Here is a 26,230-nt window from a genome sequence, read left to right as displayed (position 1 = left end):
TTTTTTTTTTAACAGTTTCCAGTTTGCCTTTTTTTTGTACACTCCCTTCCAAAAGGTATTGTAGAGAAAGAGCTAATTTGTTTGGTTTTGCTGTACAACAAACATTTGGGTTTGAGATTATATCATCATCATGAACACCACCACCTTCTCTTCATTTTCATCTTCTTCTTCTTCTTCTTCCCCCATCAACCACCAGCTTGTCCTCCTTCACCACATCCATAAATCTACTCTTTGACCTTCTTTTTCTCCTCCTGCTTGCTAACTCCATCCTCAGCATTTTTCTCCTGATATACCCTGCACATCTCCTTTGAACATACTCAAACCATCTCAATCTCACTTCTTGCACTTTGCCACACCTGCACTATCCCTATGATCTGTTTATTCTTAACCCAGTCCATCTTCATTCCTAGCAAGGAAAATCACCACATCTTTTCCTCTGTGACCTCCAGCTCCACCTCCTGTCTTTTCATGAATGTCATGCCCTTAAAGCAAAACTCCACACCCCCAGATCCCCTGAATTACAGCCCTCTTAACCCTCTGTAGTCCATGGGCCAAGCAGGTTTTCGGTACCACTTAAGGAGAAAAAACGACACTTAGAATCCAGCCTCAGTGTATTATGGCCTACACAAAAATATATGATAGCCATCCCAGGGTGGTAGCTGTAGTCAGCTAGGGGTCAATGAAGAATTACACAGAGGTCAAAATGTAAAAATGCTCCAGTCATGTTGAAAACTATATCACATTACTTGTCTAATCATAACGGTTCCAAAAAGGTATAGTTTGGACTATCTATGATGGAATGTTCTGGAGTTATGGTGTCAAAACAGCAAAAATGGTGACAAAGGTCAATTTCAGTTTGTACAGGGGTCAAATATTAAAGTTGCTCCAATTTCAGTAAAAAATTATGCAAATTGTTGTTTGGGTTAATAGGGTTCTAAAAAGGAATAGTTTACACCATCTGTCATGCTTAGTTATCATGTTACAGGGTAACATATGTCACATGTCATAGAATTCAGTGGATGTTGACTTTTTTGACTTTTACTTTGGAGACAAAGCATTCAGCACAGTCAAAACTATTCCATTTACTGATCCTTTTATTTCAACCAATAATTTGCATCATTTTTTGCAGAACCTATCATCAGTTTGTAGCTTTTTACAACAATGTTGTCTGGTTTGAGGCTTCATCGACCAACGGTTTGTGGCTTTTTATGACAGTGTTGTACAGTTTGTGGCTTTTTCCCCTTCAACTGCTTTATCCGGGATCGGGATCATAAAGGCTGATCAACATTTAGGTTTTACATAAAAGGATTTTAAAATATAAAGTGTCAGCTTTTGTATTTACATTTAGGAGCACACAGCACAACACAAGTGTCATTTGTAGTTTCCATCCAATCCAGTTGTAGTTTTTTATGCCTGTGTCCACCTCCTTTAAATTGCAAGTAGATTTGTGGTCTTCCGCCAGCTTTGCCTGTGCTGATCTAATCACATCATGATGTAAGGAATCCATATGGACTTTCATCAGCTCCCATATAAAGTTATCTTTTAAATATAGGGTTTCTTTCCATATGTAATGACAATCCATTGTCATCCCATCTTCCTACTCAAAGACTCAAATTACACGTTTAGTGCAAGATGTAGCTTTAGATAAGTAATTTAATGCAGAAGTAAAACACTATGCAAAACAGTTATAGAATATTAAGGAGCACCTCAAGTCATAGGAATATTGCATGGTTTAACATCCAGTGCATTTATTTTGTAGCCCATGCACAATGCACATCAAAAGCATGGTTTAATAGTAGCTGCATTCATAAATACAACTTCAGGCTTCTTTGTCATTAAGTCTATATTTTACATGCATTCATAAAAATAATTAAAAGTGGAGTAGCAGCAATGGCTTTACGTGGTCTATTAGATAATAAACCGACCCTTTTATTTTTTTTTTAAATATATGGATTTGAATGACGTGCGATTACACCAATCATGCTTGAACCCTCGTGCGCATGCGTGAGTTTTTTCACGCGTGTCGGTGACATCATTTCCCTGTGGGCAGGCCTTGAGTGAGATGTGGTCCCGCCCTCTTGGCTGAATTCCTTTGTTTCACACGCTGCTCGAGACGGCGCGCGTTGCTTTATCAACATTTTTTCTGGACCTGTGAGGAATGTCTGAGTGGACACTATTCAAGAAATTAAGCTGGTTTTTGGTGAAAAGTTTAACGGCTGATGAGAGATTATGGGGTGTTTCTGTCGGTGTAAGGACTTCCCACACAGCGGGACGTCGTGCAGCGCTTCCAGGCGCCGTCGTCGGCCTGTTTCGACCTGAAAACATCCTAATTTAAGGCTTAATAAACCCAGGACGTCGTGAGAGAACAGAGAAGATTCAGAAGAGGCCGGTGCTTGCTTACAGTGACACCCGTGCACCGTGCTCACAAACTACACAGTGGGAGTGTTATGGTCACTGAAAACATCTCTGTCCTACCTGTCTGCTTTTTCAAGAAAGTCCACAGACACATAGCAATAGATTGGATTTCCGAAATCTAATGCACTTGGCATTTCTGTCCAAGTGGTGCAGGGAAATCTAATGCCGTTTGGATCTGCATCTCTCACCACAGAGGTAGATTTTCTGTACTGGACGTTGACTTTTAAATAAAATGCAGAATGACCTCAGCTGTGCCAGGCAAACAAAAATAATGAGCATCAGAGGATTTCTGGAAAGCCAATAACAGTCTTCATAAAATATCAATGCAAAATTTTACATTGATGATTGTTTAATTTAATTTAATTAAAGGGGTCATAATGGCCAACATTTTTTGTCACACTTTTACAGTTAAACATGGTTGTGGTTTCATGTTAAAAACTCACACTTCTATTACTGTGCATTTAGAAACGATGATATTATCAGTATAATTTTGTCCTGAAACAGGTCGTTTCAGATGTCTGTCACATATGTTATGGAATTCCCTGTTTGAACTCGTGTGCTTGCTCTGTAAGAAACACTAACGGACATGCCCACAAGGCGCATGGGACAGGAAACACCCAAACCGCTACATAACTTCAACAGGTGATACGTGACAATCAAAAGTAGCCAAAGATGTACAGACGTTCCACCTCACATTTTATTATACTTAAGGTAACAGTATTAGCTCTTGGTTAAGCTGTTATGCTGCATCGTGTGGTGGATCAAACCCTGTGAGTTTGATTGTTTGAATTATTGAATTATTGTTTGAATGATTAACATGAATTAAATGCATGTTAATCAACAGGCCACCTACAAGCTTTTAATGAATGTAAACCATATTTTTCTGAATCTTATAATTAGTTATTAACACATTGAGGTAGCATTTTTAGCCTATTTACCTCCCAAATAGAACGTTCCCAGTTCAAGGCTGCCTGTACCTCATTCTGTATGTACATTTGAAGTTGAATCAGCAAAGACATCCGATGTAAAACTTGTCAAACTAAAATGCAGATTAGTACCAAATCTGCCGGGGCAACCCTGTACAAAAAAATCTTAGTTTAAGTTAAAATGTTCTTACATTTTATGCATATTTAGAACATATACTGTTGGTGGGCAGCATGATGGCTTAGTGGGTAGGACTGTTGCCTCACAGCGAGAAGGTCGTGGGATCGATTCCCAACTGTGGCCTTTCTGTGTGGAATTTGCATATTTTCCCTGTGTTTGTGTGTGTTCCGTCCGGGTACTTCGGCTTCCTCCCACATCCAAAGACATGCAGGTTAGGTGAAGTGGAAACTTAGGTGTGAGTTTGTTTGTCTTTATTTGGCCCTGTGATACTGGCGTCCTGTCTAGGGTGGACCCTGCATCATGCCCTATGACTGCTGGGATCGGCTCCAAACCCCTCCCATGACCCTTAACCGGAGTAACAGGGTATAAAAAATGGATGGATATACTGCTGGTGTTATTATTACATTTTGAAAGGGATTATTTATCCATGAGTGGTTCTCCTACTGTGAACAATCACTGAAGAATCAGCAACCACTTTTGTTGTCCATTGTTCAAAAAAGACTGACCCCCCCCCCCCCACCCCATCTGTTTCTGAGAAGGATCAGCTTATAGTAGATAAATTTGTGTTCTATCTTGGCTAGCGTAGCAGAGAGGCTCACAACATATATTATGTTGTTCTATGTAATGTGCTATTAATAAAGAGCAAGAGCACTGGACAAAATTAGTGGTAAACAAACTACTGCAAATCCTAACTTTTAACACTGGTGCGTCTTTGATATAAACAGATATTTTAGGAAAAAAAAATACATTTAGCTGGAAAAATTTATTCAGATCTTCAAATAACAACTAAATGTTTGCAAAGCAGAAAACTGGTGCTGTGATAATTTTTAGAGGATAGTTGGATTTTTGTAACTTTTGAAAGAGGCAGGAAAGACTCAGAGCATCACCGCACCATTTTTTTCCCCCAAAACAATCAAAAATTTGTTACTATTTGGTCACTTGACATATAATGATTTTTTTTTTCCAAATCACAATTTCTGAGTATTTTTCTCTATGACTCTGATTCAGTTATGCAATAATTGTATTATAAATTTTTCTTCAAATTCTGCTGAACCGTGACATGAATTTGTTGAGGAAGCTCTGGAACTCCTGTTTATATCTCAGAGAGTTCAGTGATTCGGTCACTAATGCTGGCAAAATTATGAAGTCGCAGCTCATCTCCTTCCACAAACAAGTTGGAAAGGAGTGGATCGAGAGAGAGAGAGAGAGAGAGAGAGAGAGAGAGGGAGAGGAGAGGAGAGGGAGCGAGAGAGAGAGAGAGAGAGAGAGAGAGAGAGAGAGAGAGCGAGAGAGAGAGAGAGAGAGAGAGAGAGAGAGAGAGAGAGAGAGAGAGAGAGAGAGAGAGCGAGAGAGAGAGAGAGAGAGAGAGAGAGAGAGCTGCCATTTGAGTTTAATAGAAACTGTCACACAGAGAATCCTGAGGCAGGAAAACACTTAATAGGAGACTCTGAGTTTATCAGTGTGCTTGACTGGCTGAGCCGCCAAGCCCAAGTCAAACAGACCTTTTCAGATTGATAAAAGCCTGATTTCTTTGTATCTTTCCGCCCCAGTGCTTGCCTTTTTGTTTCAACACACTGCAAATTGACAGGGATTTGTCCAGTTTAATTGAAGCAGTTATTTTTGTTTGAACAGGGAGTTTTAACGCTTTCAGCCACATTTGCACGTGTGACCGACTTTGTTATCATTATAATTCATGAATGTCCTCATGAGATATGATGGACACATTCAAAAATGGAGGTTGTGCGTCAGTGTTTAGCATATTTCCATTCCAAAATGTCTCACGTGGTTGAAACTGAGTGCAGATGGATTTTTCAGGGCTGTGCTCATGTGTGGAAATCCCATTTTACCTTAACTAGGTTGAATTGTAGGTTATTATGTGATGAGCAGAAGGATGACTGTTCTTTGGGGAGATAATGTTCTAGAGGTTAGAACAGTGGACTCATGACCAGAGGATCCTTGGTTTGATTCCCCTTTAGACAGGAAATTTGCTCAGGTCCCATGGATATGGTCCTTAATCCCAGACCTTCTCCTAGTGTCCAGTAGGGATGGACCAATAATCAGATGGGACGATAATCTGCATTGACTGATAATCCCTCTGGGTGCTCTGTAGGGATAGACCGATAATCGGCTGAACGATTATCGCCCCTGGCTGATTATCGGCCTATACCTAGTGTACAGTTAAGCTCCTTGCATGGCAGCATGCTGACATGACTGCGTGTGAATGTGACGCATCATTCACTCGAGATGCAAGAGCTCTGAGTGTCTTCACTGGATAGGAAAGCCCTGGAGGAAATGTACCATTTCAAGATTGGGACATTCAAAAAAGCTTGGTTAAGATTTTTGTCTGTGGTACGTTTTTTCTGCAGCGCCCAATTTTCAATTATGGTTCAGTGCTATTTGGCCAAAATTCTAGAATTCATATCTTATGGAATAGCTAACAAGACGACAGTGTCATAGTAAATAAATTACCTTTACCTGTCATGTTTAGATGTAGCATACGAGGTCTGTGATGAAAAAAAGCGGTCCTTTTTATTTTTTTCAAAAAATAAATGGATTTGATTCATATGTTTTTACGTCAGACATGCTTGAACCCTCGTGTGCATGCGTGAGTTTTTTCACGTGTGTCGGTGACATCATTCGCCTGTGGGCAGGCCTTGAGTGAGGAGTGCTCCACCCCGACCGTCGGAATCTCTTTGTATGAATAGCCGCTGCGGACGGCGCGCGTTGCTTTATCAACATTTTTTCTGGACCTGTGAGGGATATCCGAGTGGACACTATTGGAGAAATTAAGCTGGTTTTCGGTGAAAAGTTTAATGGCGGATGAGAGATTATGGGGTGTTTCTGTCGCTGTAAGGACTTCCCACGGAGTGGGACGTTGCGCAGTGTTTCCAGGCGCCGTCGTTGGCCTGTTTCGACCTGAAAACATTCTAATTTAAGGCTTAATTCACCCAGGACGTCGTGAGAGAACAGAGACGATTCAGAAGAGGCCGGCATGAGGACTTTATGCGGACATTCCACTGTTTAAGGACATTTTGTAATGAAAGACGTGCGTGCAAATTCGCGGAGTCATTTCCGTGACGACTCGGCAAATCTGTGTGCGCCGCGACAGGAAAAACACCTCCGTATTGAAAACCATTTGTAGAATTCAGGCGGCTTTTGATGGCTTTCAACAAGTGAGTAACTGAGAAATTGTTTAACAGCTTGGGCATGTTCCAACTTGCCTGTTAAGGTTTCCAACGGAGGTGTTTTTCCTGTCGCGACCCCCCGCGGTCGGGTCCGGCCCGACATGCGACTCTGCCCGAACATTCTTTCATTACAAAATGTCCGTTAACAATGGAATGTCCGAATAAACTCCTCATGCCGACTTCTTCTGCAAGTTCTCTGTTCTCTGACGACTTCCTGGGTCAACAGAGCCTGAAATGTGGAAGTTTTCAACTTGAAACGGTGAGATGCTGCCACCTCGAAGCACAGATCGCCGTCAGGTGCCGTGGGCCATCCTTACGGCGACACTACCAGACCAAAATCTCTCATCAGCTGTTAAAATTTTTACTGAAAACCAGCTGAATTTATCGAATGGTGTCCAGTCAGTTGTGCCTTACAGTTTTGAAAAAATTTTGATCAAACAAAGCAGCAGTCTCTGAGCCATTCATAAACAATGAAAAAACGACGAGAGGGTGGGCCACTCCTCACTCAAAGACTGCCCACAGGCGAATGACGTAACCGACAGGCGTGAAAAAACTCTTGCATGCCCACGAGGGTTCAAGCATGTCTGATGTAATCACACGTGATTCAAATCCATATGGTTTTTGAAAAAAATAATAAGGTCCGTTACTTTTATCACAGACCTCGTATACATTTGCACCATGTTTAGATGTCATTTAGAGAATATTTTGACAAAAAAAAAGATTTTTTCCCCCTAATTTTGCCGAAAAATCACTTTCAGTTTGAAAGCCACTAAAAGATTGCAAGCCTCCCTAGATACTATTTGTATACAAAAATAAGCTAGCTTTTGTGAAAACCATCCTTATGGGGTCCATTTTCAGTATACTGCAGGGTCATTGAGGGAGTAAATGTGACCCAAAGTTTCCCCTACCCCCCAAAAAACGGTATTTACCAAATCAGCTGATTAGTTCTAATTCATGGAATAATTGATATTGAAACTTGATTTTGCTATTAGGGTACAGGGTGTTGTTATCTGGAAGTTCACTGACACCATTTTAACCCCTTTCAATTTTGCTCATTTGCATTATTTCAAAATGGCTGCCAAAATGTCCTCCACATGGCCCCAGGAGACATGAAGTTAGTCTATGTCTAATACATGCATGTAAGGCCTAAGGTCCCCATCCATTTCCCTAGAGCCAAGCATATCCAAGACCACGCTGCCATCTATTGTTCTTAAAGTGACCCACATCTTGTAACCTTAAGCCATTCTATTTTTTAGGAAGAAGCCATTTTCTTCTCTTTGTTTTGAAAGTGAAGTGACCTTGTCACCTTTCTCTAAGCTGTTGTATGTGCTATTACAAAGTAGAGCTGATAGGTAAGTTTCCAAAGTAATAACAGATGATCTTATCTACATCATCACAGTCTGTTCTGACCTTTATGTATTTGTAAAGGCCTTCTTAGGATTCACAATGGCCTAAGTGGCCAAGAAGTGATTTCCTGGATGTCTGGTGTGTAGGCCTATCGAACCCAAGCATATTTCACTAGTAGCCTACAACAGAAATAGATTATGTTTATGTCATTAGTGTATGGACATGGTGATCTCATCTAAATCAAGAATTGTACTTTTATTTGATTTCATAACAAGAAGGGACTCTAACAACTAGTGCTGCCCTCTTTTTTTGAGCTTTTGTACTAAAATTCCAATGGTATACAGTAGGAAACTGAGTGTGAGTCCACATCTTCAGTCCAACTTTGAAGAAGCTGACCTGCGCATCCCTATTCATGTCCTTGACTGTCTTGAGAATGGACACAGAGTACAAGGTCTATTAGAAAAGTATCCGACCTTATTATTTTTTTCAAAAACCATATGGATTTGAATCACATGTGATTGTGTCAGACAAGCTTGAACCCTCGTGCGCAAGCGTGAGTTTTTTCACCCCTGTCGGTTGCGTCATTCGCCTGTGGGCAGGCTTTGAGTGAGCACTGGTCCACCCCTCCCATCAGAATTCCTTTGTCTGACTTCTTGCTGAGAGACTGGCGCTTTGCTTGATCAAAACTTTTCAGAAACTGTGAGGCACATCCAAGTGGACATCATTCGAGAAATTCAGACGGTTTTCGGTGAAAATTTTAACGGCTGATGAGAGATTAAGGAGTGTTACTATCGCTTTAAGGACAGCCCACGGCGCCGGACGGTGCGCCGCGCCCCGAGCCGCCGTCGTCAGCCTGTTTCGAGCTGAAAACTTCCAAATTTAAGCCTCTGTTGACACAAGACGTTGTGAGAGAACAGAGAAGTTTCAGAATAGGTCGGGATCAGCAGTTTATCCGGACATTCCACTGTTAAAGGAGATTTTGTAATGAAAGACGTGCGGACGGATTCGCGCGTCGCCACCCAGCCACTCATCGCGCTGCACCACAGCAAAACACCTCCGTTGGAAGCATTACCGGACAAGTTTGAACATGCCCAGCTGTTAAACAATTTCTCAGATACTCACTCGACTGAAAGCCATCGAAAACCACCTGAATCTTACGAATGGTTATCAATATGGAGGTGTTTTGCTGTGGCGCCGTGCCATGAGCGGCTGGGTGCTGACGCGCGAATCCGTCCGCACGTCTTTCATTACAAAATCTCCTTTAACAGTGGAATGTCCGGATAAACTGCTGATCCTGACCTCTTCTGAAACTTCTCTGTTCTCTCACAATGTCCTGGGTCAACAGAGGCTTAAATTTGGAAGTTTTCAGCTCGAAACAGGCTGACGACGGCGGCTCGGGGCGTGGCGCGCCGTCTGGCACCGTGGGCTGTCCTTAAAGCGATAGTAACACTCCTTAATCTCTCATCAGCCGTTAAAATTTTCACCGAAAACCGTCTGAATTTCTCGAATGGTGGTAAGGATGTGCCTTACAGTTTCTGAAAAAATTTTGATCAAGCAAAGCGCCAGTCTCTCAGCAAGAAGTCAGACAAAGGAATTCCGACGGGAGGGGTGGACCAGTGCTCACTCAAAGCCTGCCCACAGGCGAATGACGCAACCGACAGGCGTGAAAAAACTCACGCATGCGCACGAGGGTTCAAGCTTGTCTGACGCAATCACACGTGATTCAAATCCATATAGTTTTGAAAAAAATAAAAAGGTCGGTTTCTTTTCTAATAGACCTCGTATGTGTTGTGATTACGAGCGACACTGATGTGATTGTTGCCCTTTTGTACCAAATGCCTGTATTTCTAAGGAGAAACCTTCTGGAGCTGTGGGTACGTGCAGGAGTTGGAGACACTACTCGCTATGTGCCCCTTCATACTCTGTATGACAAACTTGGAAGTAACCTCTGTACAGTCCTTCCGGCTGTGCACACCCTTACTGGATGTGACATCATGAGCAAAATTGGTACTAAGAAGGCTGCCTTAAAAGCTACACCTGAGGAGCTGCTGAAGCAATTTGGGCAGCTGCAACACCTTTCTGCACCCATCATCAGTGATGCAGAACAGTACTTGGTGAAAGTGTTCAGACCAGGAAGTGACGCCAAGGATTTCTCAACTATGTGGGCAGAGGTTTTCCACCAGAAAAAGGATAGTTCTCATCAAAATCTGCCTCCATCCAGCCAGGGACTTCTTCCACATATCAAACGAAAAAATAATGTTTTTGGATACAAAATGCTGTTAATGACATTAAATCATGTAGCAAATGTGTATGCTATGTCTAAACATGATAGATAAAGGTGATTTTTTTTGGTGATACTGTCTTCTTGTTAGTTATTCTGTCAAACCTGAATTCTTGAATTTCGACCCATTAGCCATGGACTGTGATGGCATAAATCGTGCTGCAGAAAAAAACGTACCATGGATGAAAATCTTAACCAAGCTTTTTTGAATGTCCTCATCATATGTAAGATGAAAATGCAAGTTTTGGCTCTCAAAGAGAAATGTACACGAAATCCCCCCCAGAGCCTATACTAGATGTATATCAGGGTTGCAGAAGACACTTTACTATTTATTTATTTTTAAACAGTGGTTTTGAACGCCCAACAAACCATGACCCAAGAAGACTTACATAACACTGAAAGAGATTTAGATCGACACTGGTCTATGTAAAAAAAAAAGCAGTTTTTGCAGATGTAATTTCATTACACAGTTCATCCATAGAAGTGATTCAGTCTGATTTGGCCCGAGGAGTAAAGAGACACATAGCACACACGCCTGCTGGAGCTCCTAATGGAGAGTAATAGTGAGCAGTTACTGGACAAAAATGCTCCTGGTGCAGTTGGCTATGGGATGCATGGGCTTCCTCGACTATACCTGCATCCTGAGCCGTTTGCAGCTGAAAAGCATTACAAAGGAAAAGAGGAGGGTGTGCAAATGAGGGATGAGGGCTGAGCAAAGAGAGAAATGAAGCAGAAAGAGCAATTGCAAAAGTAGGACGTGTTTGGCAAAGGATGATAGAGTTTCAGTGGGTGGAGACTTAGTTTACAGAATGGCATCAAAGACTCTGCTCCACAAACTTGATGTTGTATGTCATGCTGCCATATGCTTTGTTACAGGTGCACCTTTCACCATGCACCACTGTGACTTGTACTCAATGGTGAAGTGGCCCTCTCTCCACACACGTAGACAAATCCATTGGCTATTGTGTATTTACAAATGTTTGATTGGCTTGGCTCCGTCCTATTTGAGCTCTTTATTAAACATCCACACTTCTAGTCGCGCTCTCCGCTCCAGCACTTACATCAGTCTGGTGGTCCCAAAAGTTCGCACAGTCTTTGGTCGCTCCTCTTTCCAGTTTTCTGCAGCAAGTGACTGGAATAACTTACAACAGTCTCTAAAGCTTAGTTTGTTTTTTACCTCTATCTACTTTTAAAAACTCAATTTCTAACATTTTACAGGACCATTGCACATGTTTTTAATATTGTATATCTTAATTCTTAACATTTTCTGTTTTATTGTTGTTGTTTCTGCAGTTGTTTTACTGTATGTTTTTCACTGTTGTATGTGGAGATTGTGAATCTGTTATTCTCTCCTGCTGTTGTGTTGCCTCTTGTCCAGGTCGTCATTGTAAATGAGAACGTGTTCTCAATTGACTTACCTGGTAAAACATTGAATAAATAAAATAAAATAAAATATTAAAACTGCGTGTGTGTTAGATTTTATTTAGTAAGTTGAGATGTAACTATGTAACAATGTAACTATATAATATATAAATAATACATTAAAAATACATGGATGACACAAGAAACTGAAAACACTTAATTCCACTGTGGTCCATTTAAAAAATCAAATGACAAAATAGAAGTAGTAATAATAATAATAATAATAATACTGTGTATATGATATAAGCTAAACAATTTATAAATACATTAAGACAGTAAATTAACATAAAAAAATACACAATTAACAGTAAATAAAAGGGTTGAGTTCTTCCTCTAAAGACTGTTGAGGTCTAATGTTTTAAAACATTCTGGACTCACATGCCATGACAACTCATTATAGAAACTTTGCATAATTTATTACCACCCTTGAAAAATGTCAGCCACCTATTTTATAAACACGACCCAATCTAGAGCCCATGGATCCCAACGGGCAACATGCTACTTAGTTATTGCTGGTAGCACTAAGGGGGCTGACCACGCCTCCAGCACTAAGGGGGCTGACCACGCCTCCAATACTAAGGGGGCTGACCATGCCTCCAATACTAAGGGGGCTGACCACGCCTCCAGTACTAAGGGGGCTGACCACACCTCCAGTAATAAGGGGGGCTGACCACACCTCCAGTAATAAGGGGGGCTGACCACACCTCCAGTAATAAGGGGGCTGACCACACCTCCAGCACTAAGGGGGCTGACCACGCCTCCAATACTAAGGGGGCTGACCACGCCTCCAGCACTAAGGGGTTTGACCACACCTCCAGCACTAAGAGGCTGACCACACCTCCAGTATTAAGGGGGGCTGACCACACCTCCAGTAATAAGGGGGCTGACCACACCTCCAGTAATAAGGGGGCTGACCACACCTCCAGTACTAAGATGGCTGACCACACCTCCAGCAATAAGGGGGCTGACCACACTGCCTGTGTACTAAGGGGGCTGACCACTCTGCCTGTACTAAGGGGGCTGACCACTCCGCCTGTACTAAGGGGGCTGACCACTCTGCCTGTACTAAGGGGGCTGACCACTCCGCCTGTACTAAGGGGGCTGACCACTCCGCCTGTACTAAGGGGGCTGACCACTCTGCCTGTACTAAGGGGGCTGACCACTCCGCCTGTACTAAGGGGGCTGACCACACCTCCAGCAATAAGGGGGCTGACCACACTGCCTGTGTACTAAGGGGGCTGACCACTCTGCCTGTACTAAGGGGGCTGACCACACCTCCAGTACTAAGAGGGCTGACCATGCTGCCTGTACTAAGAGGGCTGACCACACCTCCAGCACTAAGAGGGCTGACCACGCCTCCAGTACTAACGGGGCTGACCACGCCGCCTGTACTGCGCATGAGAGTAGAAGGACACAGTCTGTGAACATATGCAGCACAGTTTGCTGAAATGTTGGTGACTTGTGGAAACAAATGCGTACGTATAATCATACTGTGCAGAGTTGTACTGTGTATTCTGCGTGCAGTTCTGTTCCAAGAACCATCCCGTGTGTGTCGTATAGCTCAATACAAATACATGCATTGTGAAACCCATAAAACACACACACAGATATGAGACAGTGCTAAACCATGTTCAAGTCCTTCAACCATCTCCAACTGTGAAATCATGTGGATTTGTTGCTCTGTATCAGAATCACTGTCTCCGGTTCTTGTGCTTGTGAAAACATGATTCATTCATTTTATTCTGGCGCTTATGAATTTTTTAACCTGATGAGATGTTACAGGGGTGATATGAGTTCTATCCCTAAAGGATTCTGAGGAGAGTCTGATTTGTGCTTCACCACGTCTCCTCTCTTTCAGGCAGGAAGCTCAGCCTGCTTATGCTTCAACTGCAGTGAATTTTAATTTGACTTTGTTCACATTTTCAAATTGAGAAGTGACAAAGAAAATGAAGCTGAATGACCTGTTTAACGAAATACAGGCCTGATAACAGAGATGCTCCAGAAGATGCTGTGTAAAATGTAACATTAGAGGTGCACAAGCAGTAGACTTAGAACACCAGTTAGTGTTCACAACAGTAGAACACCAATTAGTGCTGGAAAGAAATTAAGATTTTTGTTGATTTAAGGCACGTTACATTAGACAATTTGCAATCGCACCAGAGTTAAAGATGACATGGCTGAAGCAGAATCTTGGTATTTCACTGAGCCACTGGCTGTGGTTGTAACACTCAGGGGTTGGTTGTTTATCCAAATTTTTGACAGAACCAGGACATTACAATTGTGTCATAAGTCTTGAGAAGGCTTGATATTCAGCCTGGAGAGTTAATTCAGGGCTTCATCTCAATATTGAATGACATTAACTCAGTGTATTTAATATAGTGCCACCATGTGGTTAGGAAATTGTATTACAACTTGGCCCTTGCAAAGTTTCCAGGACAAATGTATCAATATCTGTGGGTTTTTTTTTTTACACCCACACACACACACACACACACACACACAATTATGTGTGTGTGTTTGTCTTTTCTGCTACATAATTCAATTCAATGTATTTTATTTATATAGTGTCAAATCACAGCAAAGCTGCCTCAAGCCTCTTCACACAAGTAGGGTCTAACCTTACCAACCCACCTGCCCTGAGTAAACACACAGGTGACAGTGGTAAGGGTCCAGTCTCACTGGACTGCGACAGCCTGCGAATGGCAGTTGCGAGGTAAATCGCTTGATTTCGAGTGACGTTCATTGGGTGTCACCAGCATCGCACCTGAATTTAGAATTTTTCAAACTTGGCGAGACAACAAGGCTCCTCCCACTATGCTTCCAGAGCTATCACAGCTGTGCAAATCAAAGAGATTACTGAGGTGGTGACCGGCAACCGGCTCTGTGCTTCACTAGCAGACCCAGAATTTAGGCTCAGACATGTTCCATTGCCAATAATATGAATTAAAAGAAGATGAACCATAATTCCATACTACACTGGTATGCTAGCCATACAGGAGAGATAACAGAAGTGTCTTTCGTCTGGACCTGAACGTCTGTATGGAAAATGACTGTTTTATCTCTTCAGGGAGATCATTCCACAAACCAGGGGCACAATACCAGAAGGATCTGTGGCCTGTCGACGTTTTTTTAACCTTAAGGACACAAAGTAGTCCTGCGCCCTGAGAATGCAGAGCACAGGCCGGTACGTAGGGTTTAATTAGGACAGCTTGGTACGGAGGGCTAATCCATGAATAATTTAATAACAGAACCTTAACATCAGACCTCACAGAGACAGGAAGTCAGTAAAGGGAGGCCAAATTTGGTGTAATGTGGTCAAACTTTCTGCTTCTTGTCAAAACTCTGTCAGCAGCATTCTGAACCAACTGGAGACCCCTAATGGTGGACTGGGGTAAGACAGAGAACAGGACATGGCAGTAGTCCAGACTAGAAGAGACAAATGCATGAATCAGAGTCTCTGCATCAGTCATAGACAGGATGACATGAATCTTCACTATTTCACAGGTGGAAGAAAGCAGTCCTTATAATTTCCCTCAGATTGATTTTCCTTCTGTAATTATATTTTTATCTTTTCCAACATGACTGAATAAACACTTCCAGCTCTCAAAAGAGTAACTGGAGCACACGAATGTCCACTCATAATATTAAAATATTTAATTTCGAGTTTGAGTAACTCACTATTCATGCAGCATAAATACCCTGAATCTCTCTGTCTGGTTCAGTTTGCACAGTCACAATGATGGCGAGGACTGCTGACAGCATTTCTCCAGATAATTTTATTTAATTTATGTCATGTTGTAGAGATTTGACTTTGTAGGACATGATTGTAGAAATGTTAATATGAAGCAGCCTGAATTCTTTTTTTTATTTGTCATAAAAAATTAAAGTGTGCTAACACTGAAGGCATCACAAGCGTTTTCTCCACCCTGTGTGAGTGGATTTTGTCATTCGATTGCCATGACACTGCAGGAATGACAGTGTAAACTTTTAGCTTAATATATGAAACCTTCAGCGAACTTCTCAAAGTTCTTTCTGTTGCAGTTAGCAGATGAACGCTGAATTCTGTCATCACTGATTGATGTTTCTGTTTCTTCTCTCCCCCTGTTTCCACTCTATTTCTCTTCCAGTACAAACAAGTGGAGCAGTACATGTCGTTCCACAAACTACCGGCTGACTTCCGACAGAAAATCCATGACTACTACGAACATAGATACCAGGGCAAGATGTTTGATGAGGAGAGCATCCTGGAAGAACTTAATGAGCCACTACGTGAGGTAGGAGAACAATGAATGAGCTCCCTCACGCCACACCGAGGAAGGGGACAGGATGAAAATCATTATTGTTTTCGTTTTATGAATAAAGAAAAATAGAATCCAGCAAATGAATGAAATTTCCAGTCTTTGCTTCTGTATTGTTGCAGGCTGAAATGACAGTTGTGGGCATTCAATCATCATGGGTTCGAGTGTCATGGCAGTATTGGGCTTTCAATGATTTCTTTGAACTGTTCATTTTTCTGGGGCACAATGACTGTAAAACAGTTTTTGTCAAAGAAAATGAGGCCTCAAGAATGTGACAGACAATTTTAAACTTATTTTGGGTTTCTTTACGTGCAAGATCAAAGTTTGTATAGGCTCTAATGGAACTCAGACCTCAGTAACCACACTGAGGCTACAAAACAGATTTTGGCTCCCTATCACCCCATGTTTTTTCCAGTGAATAATTTTTCCTGAAACTCATTAAATATTCCCAATCTTTAAGTTGTTGTTCTATTACTTTTGAAGGGGATCGTAATTTTATTGCAAAATTGTTGGGGTTTACCAGTTTTCACAAAAAAACATGCAAATGGATTTAAACTCATTGTTCACAGAGGCTGTGTGTCCCCGTACATCCAAAGATAATCGGACTTCCTGACGTCAGACTGAAGAAAATAAAAGCAGATATATAGGGTAATGTAAGGCAATTTGCCCTTGAGCTGCTGTGAGTGTGCAGGGTCCCTCAAAGTAATTAAAGAGTAAGTGATTAAATTATAGAATGTTTGTTCTGAAGTCAGATTTTAATAAGCAATAACATGAATTCATAGTTTTAATTTAAAAATGAAATTATAATGATCTTTGCTCATCTCACATGTTTCCCATTCAGTAGCTGAAATGTCAATTATTGTGTCTAATGTACCAGCTTCTGGGAGTTGGGGGGGGGGTTAGTGACACATGAACACCTTTTCCACTACTTGTAGCTTTTGGAAAATATGCATGGCCATTAATCAGTGTGTGCGCCAAATTATAACCTGGTCATTTTTTTTTAGGAAATTGTCAACTTCAACTGCCGAAAGCTGGTGGCCTCAATGCCACTGTTTGCCAATGCTGACCCCAACTTTGTGACAGCTATGCTGACCAAACTGAGGTTTGAAGTCTTCCAACCTGGAGACTACATCGTCAGGGAGGGCACCATCGGCAAGAAAATGTACTTCATCCAGCACGGAGTAGTCAGCATCCTCACCAAAGGAAACATCAGCATGAAGCTGATGGATGGATCCTACTTTGGGGGTATGTTGCTGTTTTTGAAATTTGAGGTAGCATACTTAAAACCTAACCAGTGCAAAGCAGCTTGTAGCGCATTGCAATGCCATGCTAGCTTCCAATGAATGCAGTTGCCATTTTCATAGCCAATACTCACATTGTTTAAATAGCAAGTGTATTTGTATTCAACTCTGGTCTGTTAAAAAGACCCACTTCTGTGCAGTGAATTGGTGCATGCATATTTTTGTGCTTGCACATCATTTGTGATCATCTGCTGTTGTGTCACATTTTATAACTCATTCTATTCTGTTCAGCAAAATGCGTTTTACTCAGTAGAACCAAGAGCAGCATCAACACACGTTAAGCATACAATTTAGTTAAGAATGGTATTAAAATGCAATAGAGATTTGTTTATTTATTTATTTAGCTGTTACATGTATTGCACATGAAAAAGTGAAAAGGACAAGCACATCTATTTAATAAATATTTACATGTATTAAATATACTTATATTCAACCATTATATGCTGCTCAAAAAAATTAAAGCAACACTTTGAAAATGCATCAGATCTCAATGGGAAAAAACAAACAAACAAAACATGCTGGATCTCTCTCCTGATATGGACCAGGGAACAAAAAAATGCCACATCATTTGATGGAAATGAAAACTATCAACCTACAGAGGATTGAATTCAAAGACACCCTGAAAATCAACGTAAAGAAATGATGTGGCAGGCTTGTCCATTTTGCCAAAATTTCATTGCAATAACTCAAAATGTTACTCAGTAGTTTGTTTGGCCCCCATTTGATTGTTTCCACGTGTGACAATGTTGGGGCTCCTCATGAGAGAATGGATGGTGTCCTGTGGCTCTTGTCCCAGATGTGGATCAGGGCATCACTTTGGTGCTGGACAGCCTGAGGTGCAATGTGGCAATGCCAGATGGACTGAAACATAATGTCCCAGAGGTGTTCTGTTGGATTTAGGTCAGGCGACCTTAGGGGCCAGTCAGTGGTATCAATTCCTTTATCCTCCAGAAACTGCCTGTATACTCCAATCAAACCAATATATGTTTCTGTGTGGCCTTAACATTTGATCAGTAAATTTCTTAATAGAACCACTTTAAGTGTGGTTAACATACAACCCTTCCACCATCCATAGTACATTCAAACTCAATGTTATGACCTTGAGTTTGACTTTTAGGGTCACTCAGGGTCAAAGGTCATGTGGCCAATAGAAAGGTGATATGTTATTTCATATTTGTGCTTCATTCTAACCATGGGTGTATCTTTAACCAATTCTTCTGAATTGCCACTCTAAATATTTCCTATGCATTAGCCCTGGGCTCAGAGTTTGACCTTGGCCTGTGACGCTGCCTTTTAGCAGATTTCTCTCAAAATCAAACTCCTTTGTTTTTGACTGACCCTCATTAATCCCACCAAGTTTGGCCTAAATCCGATCAAAACTCTGAGTTATTTTTGTTCACACAGACAAACAGGACACCAAACAAAACCCAGAGGGCATTCCCGTGCAGGGCTAGTGACAAGTGTATCTGCACACTAAGCTCCACTTTATTTTTTCTCAGCTGTTTGCATGAGGATGTTCCTGAGTACTGAATGTGTTTGTAAGTCCCTGTGTCCCGCGATAGCGCTGCTGCTGCTGTGACAGCTGCCTGGGGTGCAGACACACACGTCCACAGATCCAATTAATAACAGTTAATTAGCGCCAGAGAGCAGCGATGACAGAGCCATATGTAATGTCAGGCACAGCCTGTTTGAAGCCACGGGGGAGGAAGTCAGAGTTTGCTCATCAGACAGAAAAGCAGCAGTGAGCCCATATTGGCTGGAGAGCCGCAGCTCACACCGTGCGGGCGTACATATCACCCATTAAAAACAAAATAAAAAAACCCTCTGAATTAATCAGGAATGTGGATAACGCTTAACTTTTGGCTCATACAGTTTATACCTGTGAAAATTGCAGTGTGACAGAACAATGCAACACACGTCAAGCTGCAATTAACACACTTTTGCATAAATCCCCATTTTTGAGAGGGAGAGAGAAATGTGGTAACAATTTACTCACAAGAGGTCAAGTCACATCAGATCCCATTTGATTTTGCCACGCATTGCCGCATCCACCACACCATTGAACCATCTTGAGTGTTATGTGTCGACGCGGGTTGAGGAGCGGACCTGCGTCTGACGGAACCCAGCGCCAAAACAACCAGAAAGCGGTTCCAAAAACAAAACAATTTTATTTTTCCCCCTTCTGTGCAATACAAAGTGTACAAACGTAAACTGTGTCAGTCTGGCGGAGTGAAGGATGGCGCGCTCTCCAGCGCCCAAAAGGATCGAAGCCCGGCGCTTCTGGACCCACGTTCACCGCCAAACACCCCCCAGGTGGACACGACAAACCGACTCTGCGAAGGATAGAAAAGGTGAGGTAAGTCAGCAGCTACAACTAATATCCTTCAAAGGCACACACTATCAGCAACACATTCAGGTCTGAATTTAAGCTTTATATAAATGAGCAGCTTCTCACAACAGGTGGAGGATCATCAGTCCGCATGCCATGGCCGTGAGAAGCGAGCTGCACAATTCTCATCAATGTTCACATATACTGCATAACAAAATACCAAGTTACTGTTAACAATTATTCAGACAATCAAATCACCTCTGATGTGTGCTGACAGCATGTGTCCCTCACCCGTCCTCCTTCACAGACACGATGTGTCAAACCCAGGCGCGGTCCTCAGCGGTCTCACAACGAACATCACAAGGTCGAGTTCCCGGCAATTCTGCTTGAATCACACATGGCTTAAATGCAGAACGCCATCTCATTATCTGCTTCAGCTGAAAGTCTTTAAGGTTGCATGTGAGCACCATCCACAGGTGCTGCACATCACGTTGATGAGGGTGAAGGACCTTCTCCACAGACAATAAATCAGTTTGCATACCACCTGGAGAGCAAAGAAAAGAAAAGAACACCAAAATGTCCAGCCAAACCCCCCCAACACACAACATTAGGTCCTGGATAGCAGCTACCCAATCTGACAACCAGTCTATCCCCATCTCGCAGAGGTAACCCTTCATCTGCTGCAGCCAGGTGAAATGTGGGCATGTTGTTGACTTTCTCCAGCAGTTGGGTTCCTCAGTGCTAAGGCACCTACATCTTAGATCATGCACAGAGAAACTCTACATGGACAGAACTTAATTGCAGATGCTCCCTCACACCACAAGAGATACTTCTCACCTCAGTCTGCCTAAGTAGCCACTGATGGACAAAAACACGACTTTAACCCTTGTTTTTAATTTTTACTTAGACTTTCCATTTGGAAATTATAATTTTTTTTCCCACTCAAAATGTTTTTTCCCTCCAATCCTTAAGCCTTGCAAGCCCTCAAAGCCAAAATGGGGGTATATTAAATGAAATGAGGGTGACCCCACAAAACATGAAATATCTTGAGTTAATATTGTCTGCAATGAAACAGAAGTCAAAGTAAATGTAAGGATCACCATTTTGATGATTACCATTTCCAGATCGTCCCAGCGTTTTCTGATCCGAGGTTGTATTAAACACTCATATGAAGTTAGATACAGACTTTCTCTTGGTTGCATGACCTTTGTTCATGGGTGACTTTAAAAGATTAAAATTTTTAGAATGACTAATTTGAATAAGTGGTTGCAGGTCCTCCTGTGGTTATTATGACAGAATAAGATGAAGGCATATACCAACTTTCTATTGGTCACATGGATGTTGCACTCTCCCAGTTCCCATTCTGTTTATTTGAAATCTGTCCAGCTGGGCGGAGGCCCAGCATCAGGGTGGGCTGGACCCGCGAAGCAGATGTGAGAGAAATCATAGCCTTTATTCCAGGCTTTGATACGATACACGTGATCAGTCAGCAAAGCAGCAGTACAAACAGGGTCTGGCAGATACGCAGCCATGGATAAGCAGGGTTCAGTGGCACGAGCAAACACAGACATCCGGGAAGAGGCAAGAGCATAGTCAAGGAGTACAGAGCAGAAATCGGAACACGGCAAGGGAAAAATCAGGACTGAAAAAAGTGTCAAAAGACAACAATCTGGCAGGGAACTGTGAGGGTTTAAATGCTGGTGGACTAATCAGGGTGTGAAACAAGGAACAGGTGGTGTTAACAAGATGCAAGTGTGGTGCAATCTAGAAAGGGGGCGTGGCTAGTGGACAAAGATTAAACAGTGCATGATAGAGGAAGGGAGTGATGTAAGGAACAAAGATACTAATGCAGGGATGGTGAGTGAATCAAAACACAAAGCAGACAGAACAAGGTGAGAGACAAAGACATGAGGCAGGTGCAATGATGTGAAGTGAGAAACATAATCAGATGGGTGTGAGGAAATACAGAAACTATGAACTGAACTAAACAGAATATAATACTACTAAAAACAGAAACTTAGGATCAGGCATGGACATGAGAACTAACCAGAATAAATGAGAAATAAACACTAAAGCAAAACTACACCGGAACTTACTAGGAAACAAGTGGTTAAACAAACAATAGAAAAACAGTGACTACATGATAACAGAAAACGAAATCCGAGATGACCGCATAAGTGATAATACAAATGAGAAAATAAACCAGTGATAAACTATTGAACAATAATGCAAACACAAACTGGCTGGAGAAAACTAGAAAGATGGGTAAAATATACAGTAACAAAGAAACAAGGTGACAGAGCAAAACCAATTAAAACTGGCAGAACAAACTAGACCAGAACTGAACCATGGCTGAAGTAAAACAAGAGACAAAGAAACAAAGTGGCACAGTAAAATAGAGCCTAGGATAAACACATGAAGAAAATAAACCAATAAAACAAAGCGGGAGCAGAATGTGGACAAAAGAAAGGGGAAAAATAGAACCAACAAAATCTGGATCTGTAACAAGAAGAGAGGATTCAAGCACATAAGGTTGTCACATCAAAAGTTAAACAGGTTTTTTTTTTTTTTTTTGCAAAAATACTGGTGTGAAAACCGAAGAATCCAAGCCAGAATTGCAGCAGAGACACAGAAAGAGAAGCACTGGAGGTTTATCGGGAAGCCAGGTGGGATCAGCAGTAGAGTGGATGGCGGCTAAGATCTGTTTGCTGAAGGAGGAAAAGAAAAGCAAAAATAACACAACAGAACAAAAATCCATAGTTTCTGGGCCCAAATTGTTGACAGGAATAATCTGGTGAGGATGGAGGAGAAAGGCAGGCTTGATGTACTGCAGACTGATGAGCAACAGGTGTGTCAGCCACCACAGGTGTTCCCAATCAGCCAGTGCGCTAAAGGAGGGAGGAAAAGACCGCAAGGGAGATCTAGACATTAACAAGGAAAGCCCAGGGGTCATGACATCTGGATTATGTTGCACCATCACAGTGATCAAACTCTTAAAGTGTTATTGATCTGTTGCTTCAAAGACTTTTATTATAAATAAAGTGATTTGGAAAAATTCTACACTATATAGAAGAGAGTCATGAGAAGAGGAAATTTATATAGAACTGCACTAAACCAGTTTTATTCTAATTTCCACGAATCAGACATAAACATTGCAGCCCCAGACTAAATGATGAATGGTCTCAACAGTGCTGCAGGAATGTTCACTCACTGAAAAAGTATGTTTGAGTAATAATTTACTTTTTGTTTCTCTGTATTTTCTGTCGTATTAAAGGTGACATAAGTCTTATCCACAAAGCACAAACAGTTTGAACATCGTTTTAATTTCATTGTCATGCACAGTATTTTTTTCTGGTGTCATGTACAATGATAAGAATAAATTCTATTCTATTCTATTAATGTGGCTCCACTGGGTTCATTAGGATTGTCGTCCTCTCACAGCACGCGGCACAGGGTGGTAATTACTGTGACAACAAAATGGCATGTAAAAATGGTATGTAAAACTAAGAAGAGTTTTACAACAGATGGTGCGTTTTTGCAGATCCTGATGAGAGATTTTGAGCAGCTGTCACAAAACGGAGGCTTCAGCACTCGTTAAATGTCAAACAGCATTTCATTAATGTGACTGCACCAGATTTACAGTGACAACAAAAATATATATTCAGCAATGTTATGTCCTGTCTGAAGGACTTAGTATGTCTTCCAGCACAGTGTGTTTCACCAGGATTTATGCAATAATCTGCAGAAAACAGCCACAGCAGCAGTCACACGAGTCTTTGCACACTGTTGTTACACTTACAGCTGCAGACACACATTTACATACATCATTTTCCCATTCTGCACGTTTCACTTCATCAAACTGTATGTGTGTTAAAGCTACAGTGTGTAGGATTTAGTGTCATCTAGTGGTGAGATTGCAGATTGCATTTTGCTTCTCTTGATGTTTTCACTTCTTTGGTGACTGGGATTCATGCTCCCTTGCCTTTTCTTGAGATAAGCAATATGTATGATCTCCCATTTCACCAAAATGAGGGTGCTCAAACTTTGTAGCCTGCACTAGCAACTAGCAGACAGTAGAGTTAATTTAGTAGACAGCACATTTTGTTTAGTTTTAGCCACAGTCTTGACTAAAATGTCATTTAGTTTTAGTAATTTAGTTAACAAAATAATTTTTTTCAGCCTATTTTAGTAAACTAAATATCATCTATTTACCCCCCTTTCCAACCTGCTGTTGCCTAGTAACATCAGACTTTACGCACACATGGACAGAAACTGACATAAACTTAACTCATCTGCCACTCACATATGGACAGAGACTGATACTCCCTACCCCTCCTTTGTGTTCCTGTCCTCCCACCCACCACTCCATCCCTGCCCCCGCTCACGCGACTCCCTTCCCCCTCAGGGACGCAGCGCAGCTTTAGCTGCAGCAGCTCCCCGTTTCCCCCCAAGCTGGCTGCGCGACCATGTGTTGCTGCGGCCCCCCCACACTCACATTGCCTCAATTCAGATGATGGACTGTTTCAAAATTTAGCATACATAAACAATCAAATGTATATGTGCAGTTGTTTTAATTCTCATGTGGGCCATTATTATGTTCAACTAATTAATTGCTGTATATTTGTCTGAGGTCATTGGCTGTGAAATGAATTACCCTTTTAGGGATCAATAAAGTTGTCTGAATCTGAATCTATATATTAAAAGTGAAGTGGCCTGTGTGTGTGTGTGTGTGTGTGTGTGTGGTGTGTGTGTGGTGGTGTGTGTGGTGTGTGTGTGTGTGTGTGTGTGTGTGTGTGTGTGTGTGTGTGTGTGTGTGTGTGTGTGTGTGTGTGTATGGCGTCGATCACGGAGAAACTGGGGACAGTTGACAGATATTTGCCATTTGATATGTTTATGTAATTTGGGTCAAGGATGAATGCCGCAAAAATAGAAATTTGATGGGGCTAATAGGTTTGAAAAAATTAGGGATATTAGGTAACAACAGTGAACAATGGTATCCAAATAATGATTGTTTATGAGTTCAATGGTACAAATATTTCATGAGGTGAAAGATGGAATGTTCCACATTCAATCACTAAATTAAATATCCGTTCCATTGAAAGAATGTAAAAACATTCATTATTTGTTTTATATAATGGCTAAAATAGATCCTTGTCATTTGATATTTTATTCATTTATAAACAACAGAAAAGGGACTTATATTTTGGTGTGTGCCACTGGTACTTTGACGTCAACAGTCCAACACAAACTTTAAATAGGAGTCCAGAAATAAATCTATAAAAATAAATAAATCGTCAGAAAATAATTCTGACGATTTATTTATTTTTATGGTATACTGACGATGTAGTCCATGATGTCATGCACTGACTTCGTGTACTTCCTCAGTCCAGCGAAAAATCACGGCAGAAATTTGTCCAGTTTTCATCCTAACTTCATCCTCTTCATGCCTCCAGATTGCTTACAGCATCATGAATTTGTGTGTGTGTGTGTGTGTGTGTGTGTGTGTGTGTGTGTGTGTGTGTGTGTGTGTGTGTGTGTGTGTGTTAGAAGAATTTGCACCATCAATTAGCTTGTTTAAATCGTCGTCCGTCAGCAAAACAAACCCTGCCATGTTGAGCTAACCCCCCCCCCAACGTATGCATAGGCGAGGTTCACAGCGTGCAATGGTACAAAACGTATGTAACCAAATTTGCACGCTAAATGGGACAAATAATCCATGTCACGTGACATACAAAGCACCAGTCGAGTGACAAGGATCCACTCAGCTGTTATATAAATGTTGATGTTATCATTAATCAGTCCCTGTTAACCAGACAAGCTCTGAACAGGTTTCTTTTCAGCACTGTAGCCAGGCTGACAAAGAGTCAGAGCTCTATTGAGCTGAGTATTCCTTTAACTTTAACTAGTAATGACTTCATGACTTTCTTTGCTAACAAAATTTTAACTATTAGAGAAAAAATTACTCATAACCATCCCAAAGACGTATCGTTATCTTTGGCTGCTTTCAGTGATGCCGGTATTTGGTTAGACTCTTTCTCTCCGATTGTTCTGTCTGAGTTATTTTCATTAGTTACTTCATCCAAACCATCAACATGTTTATTAGACCCCATTCCTACCAGGCTGCTCAAGGAAGCCCTACCATTATTTAATGCTTCGATCTTAAATATGATCAATCTATCTTTGTTAGTTGGCTATGTACCACAGGCTTTTAAGGTGGCAGTAATTAAACCATTACTTAAAAAGCCATCACTTGACCCAGCTATCTTAGCTAATTATAGGCCAATCTCCAACCTTCCTTTTCTCTCAAAAATTCTTGAAAGGGTAGTTGTAAAACAGCTAACTGATCATCTGCAGAGGAATGGTCTATTTGAAGAGTTTCAGTCAGGTTTTAGAATTCATCATATTACAGAAACAGCATTAGTGAAGGTTACAAATGATCTTCTTATGGCCTCGGACAGTCGACTCATCTCTGTGCTTGTTCTGTTAGACCTCAGTGCTGCTTTTGATACTGTTAACCATAAAATTTTATTACAGAGATTAGAGCATGC

General features: G+C 41.4%; 1 protein-coding gene across 1 annotated transcript in view; it reads left to right on the top strand.

Moving 5' to 3' along the window:
• The window catches only part of hcn2b (hyperpolarization activated cyclic nucleotide-gated potassium channel 2b), a 162,018-nt gene that overhangs the window by 121,379 nt on the left and 14,409 nt on the right, over positions 1 to 26,230 (top strand). Inside the window, exons 5-6 of the mRNA XM_034180268.1 lie at positions 15,882 to 16,028; positions 17,057 to 17,297. Of these exons, the coding sequence (XP_034036159.1) occupies positions 15,882 to 16,028; positions 17,057 to 17,297 (388 nt within the window). The remainder of the gene's footprint in view (positions 1 to 15,881; positions 16,029 to 17,056; positions 17,298 to 26,230) is intronic.

This window comes from Thalassophryne amazonica, chromosome 10 (assembly GCF_902500255.1).
Source record: "Thalassophryne amazonica chromosome 10, fThaAma1.1, whole genome shotgun sequence".
NCBI classification, from domain to species: domain Eukaryota; kingdom Metazoa; phylum Chordata; class Actinopteri; order Batrachoidiformes; family Batrachoididae; genus Thalassophryne; species Thalassophryne amazonica.
Note: the sequence above shows the minus strand (reverse complement) of the source record. Positions and strands in the feature narration are given on the sequence as shown.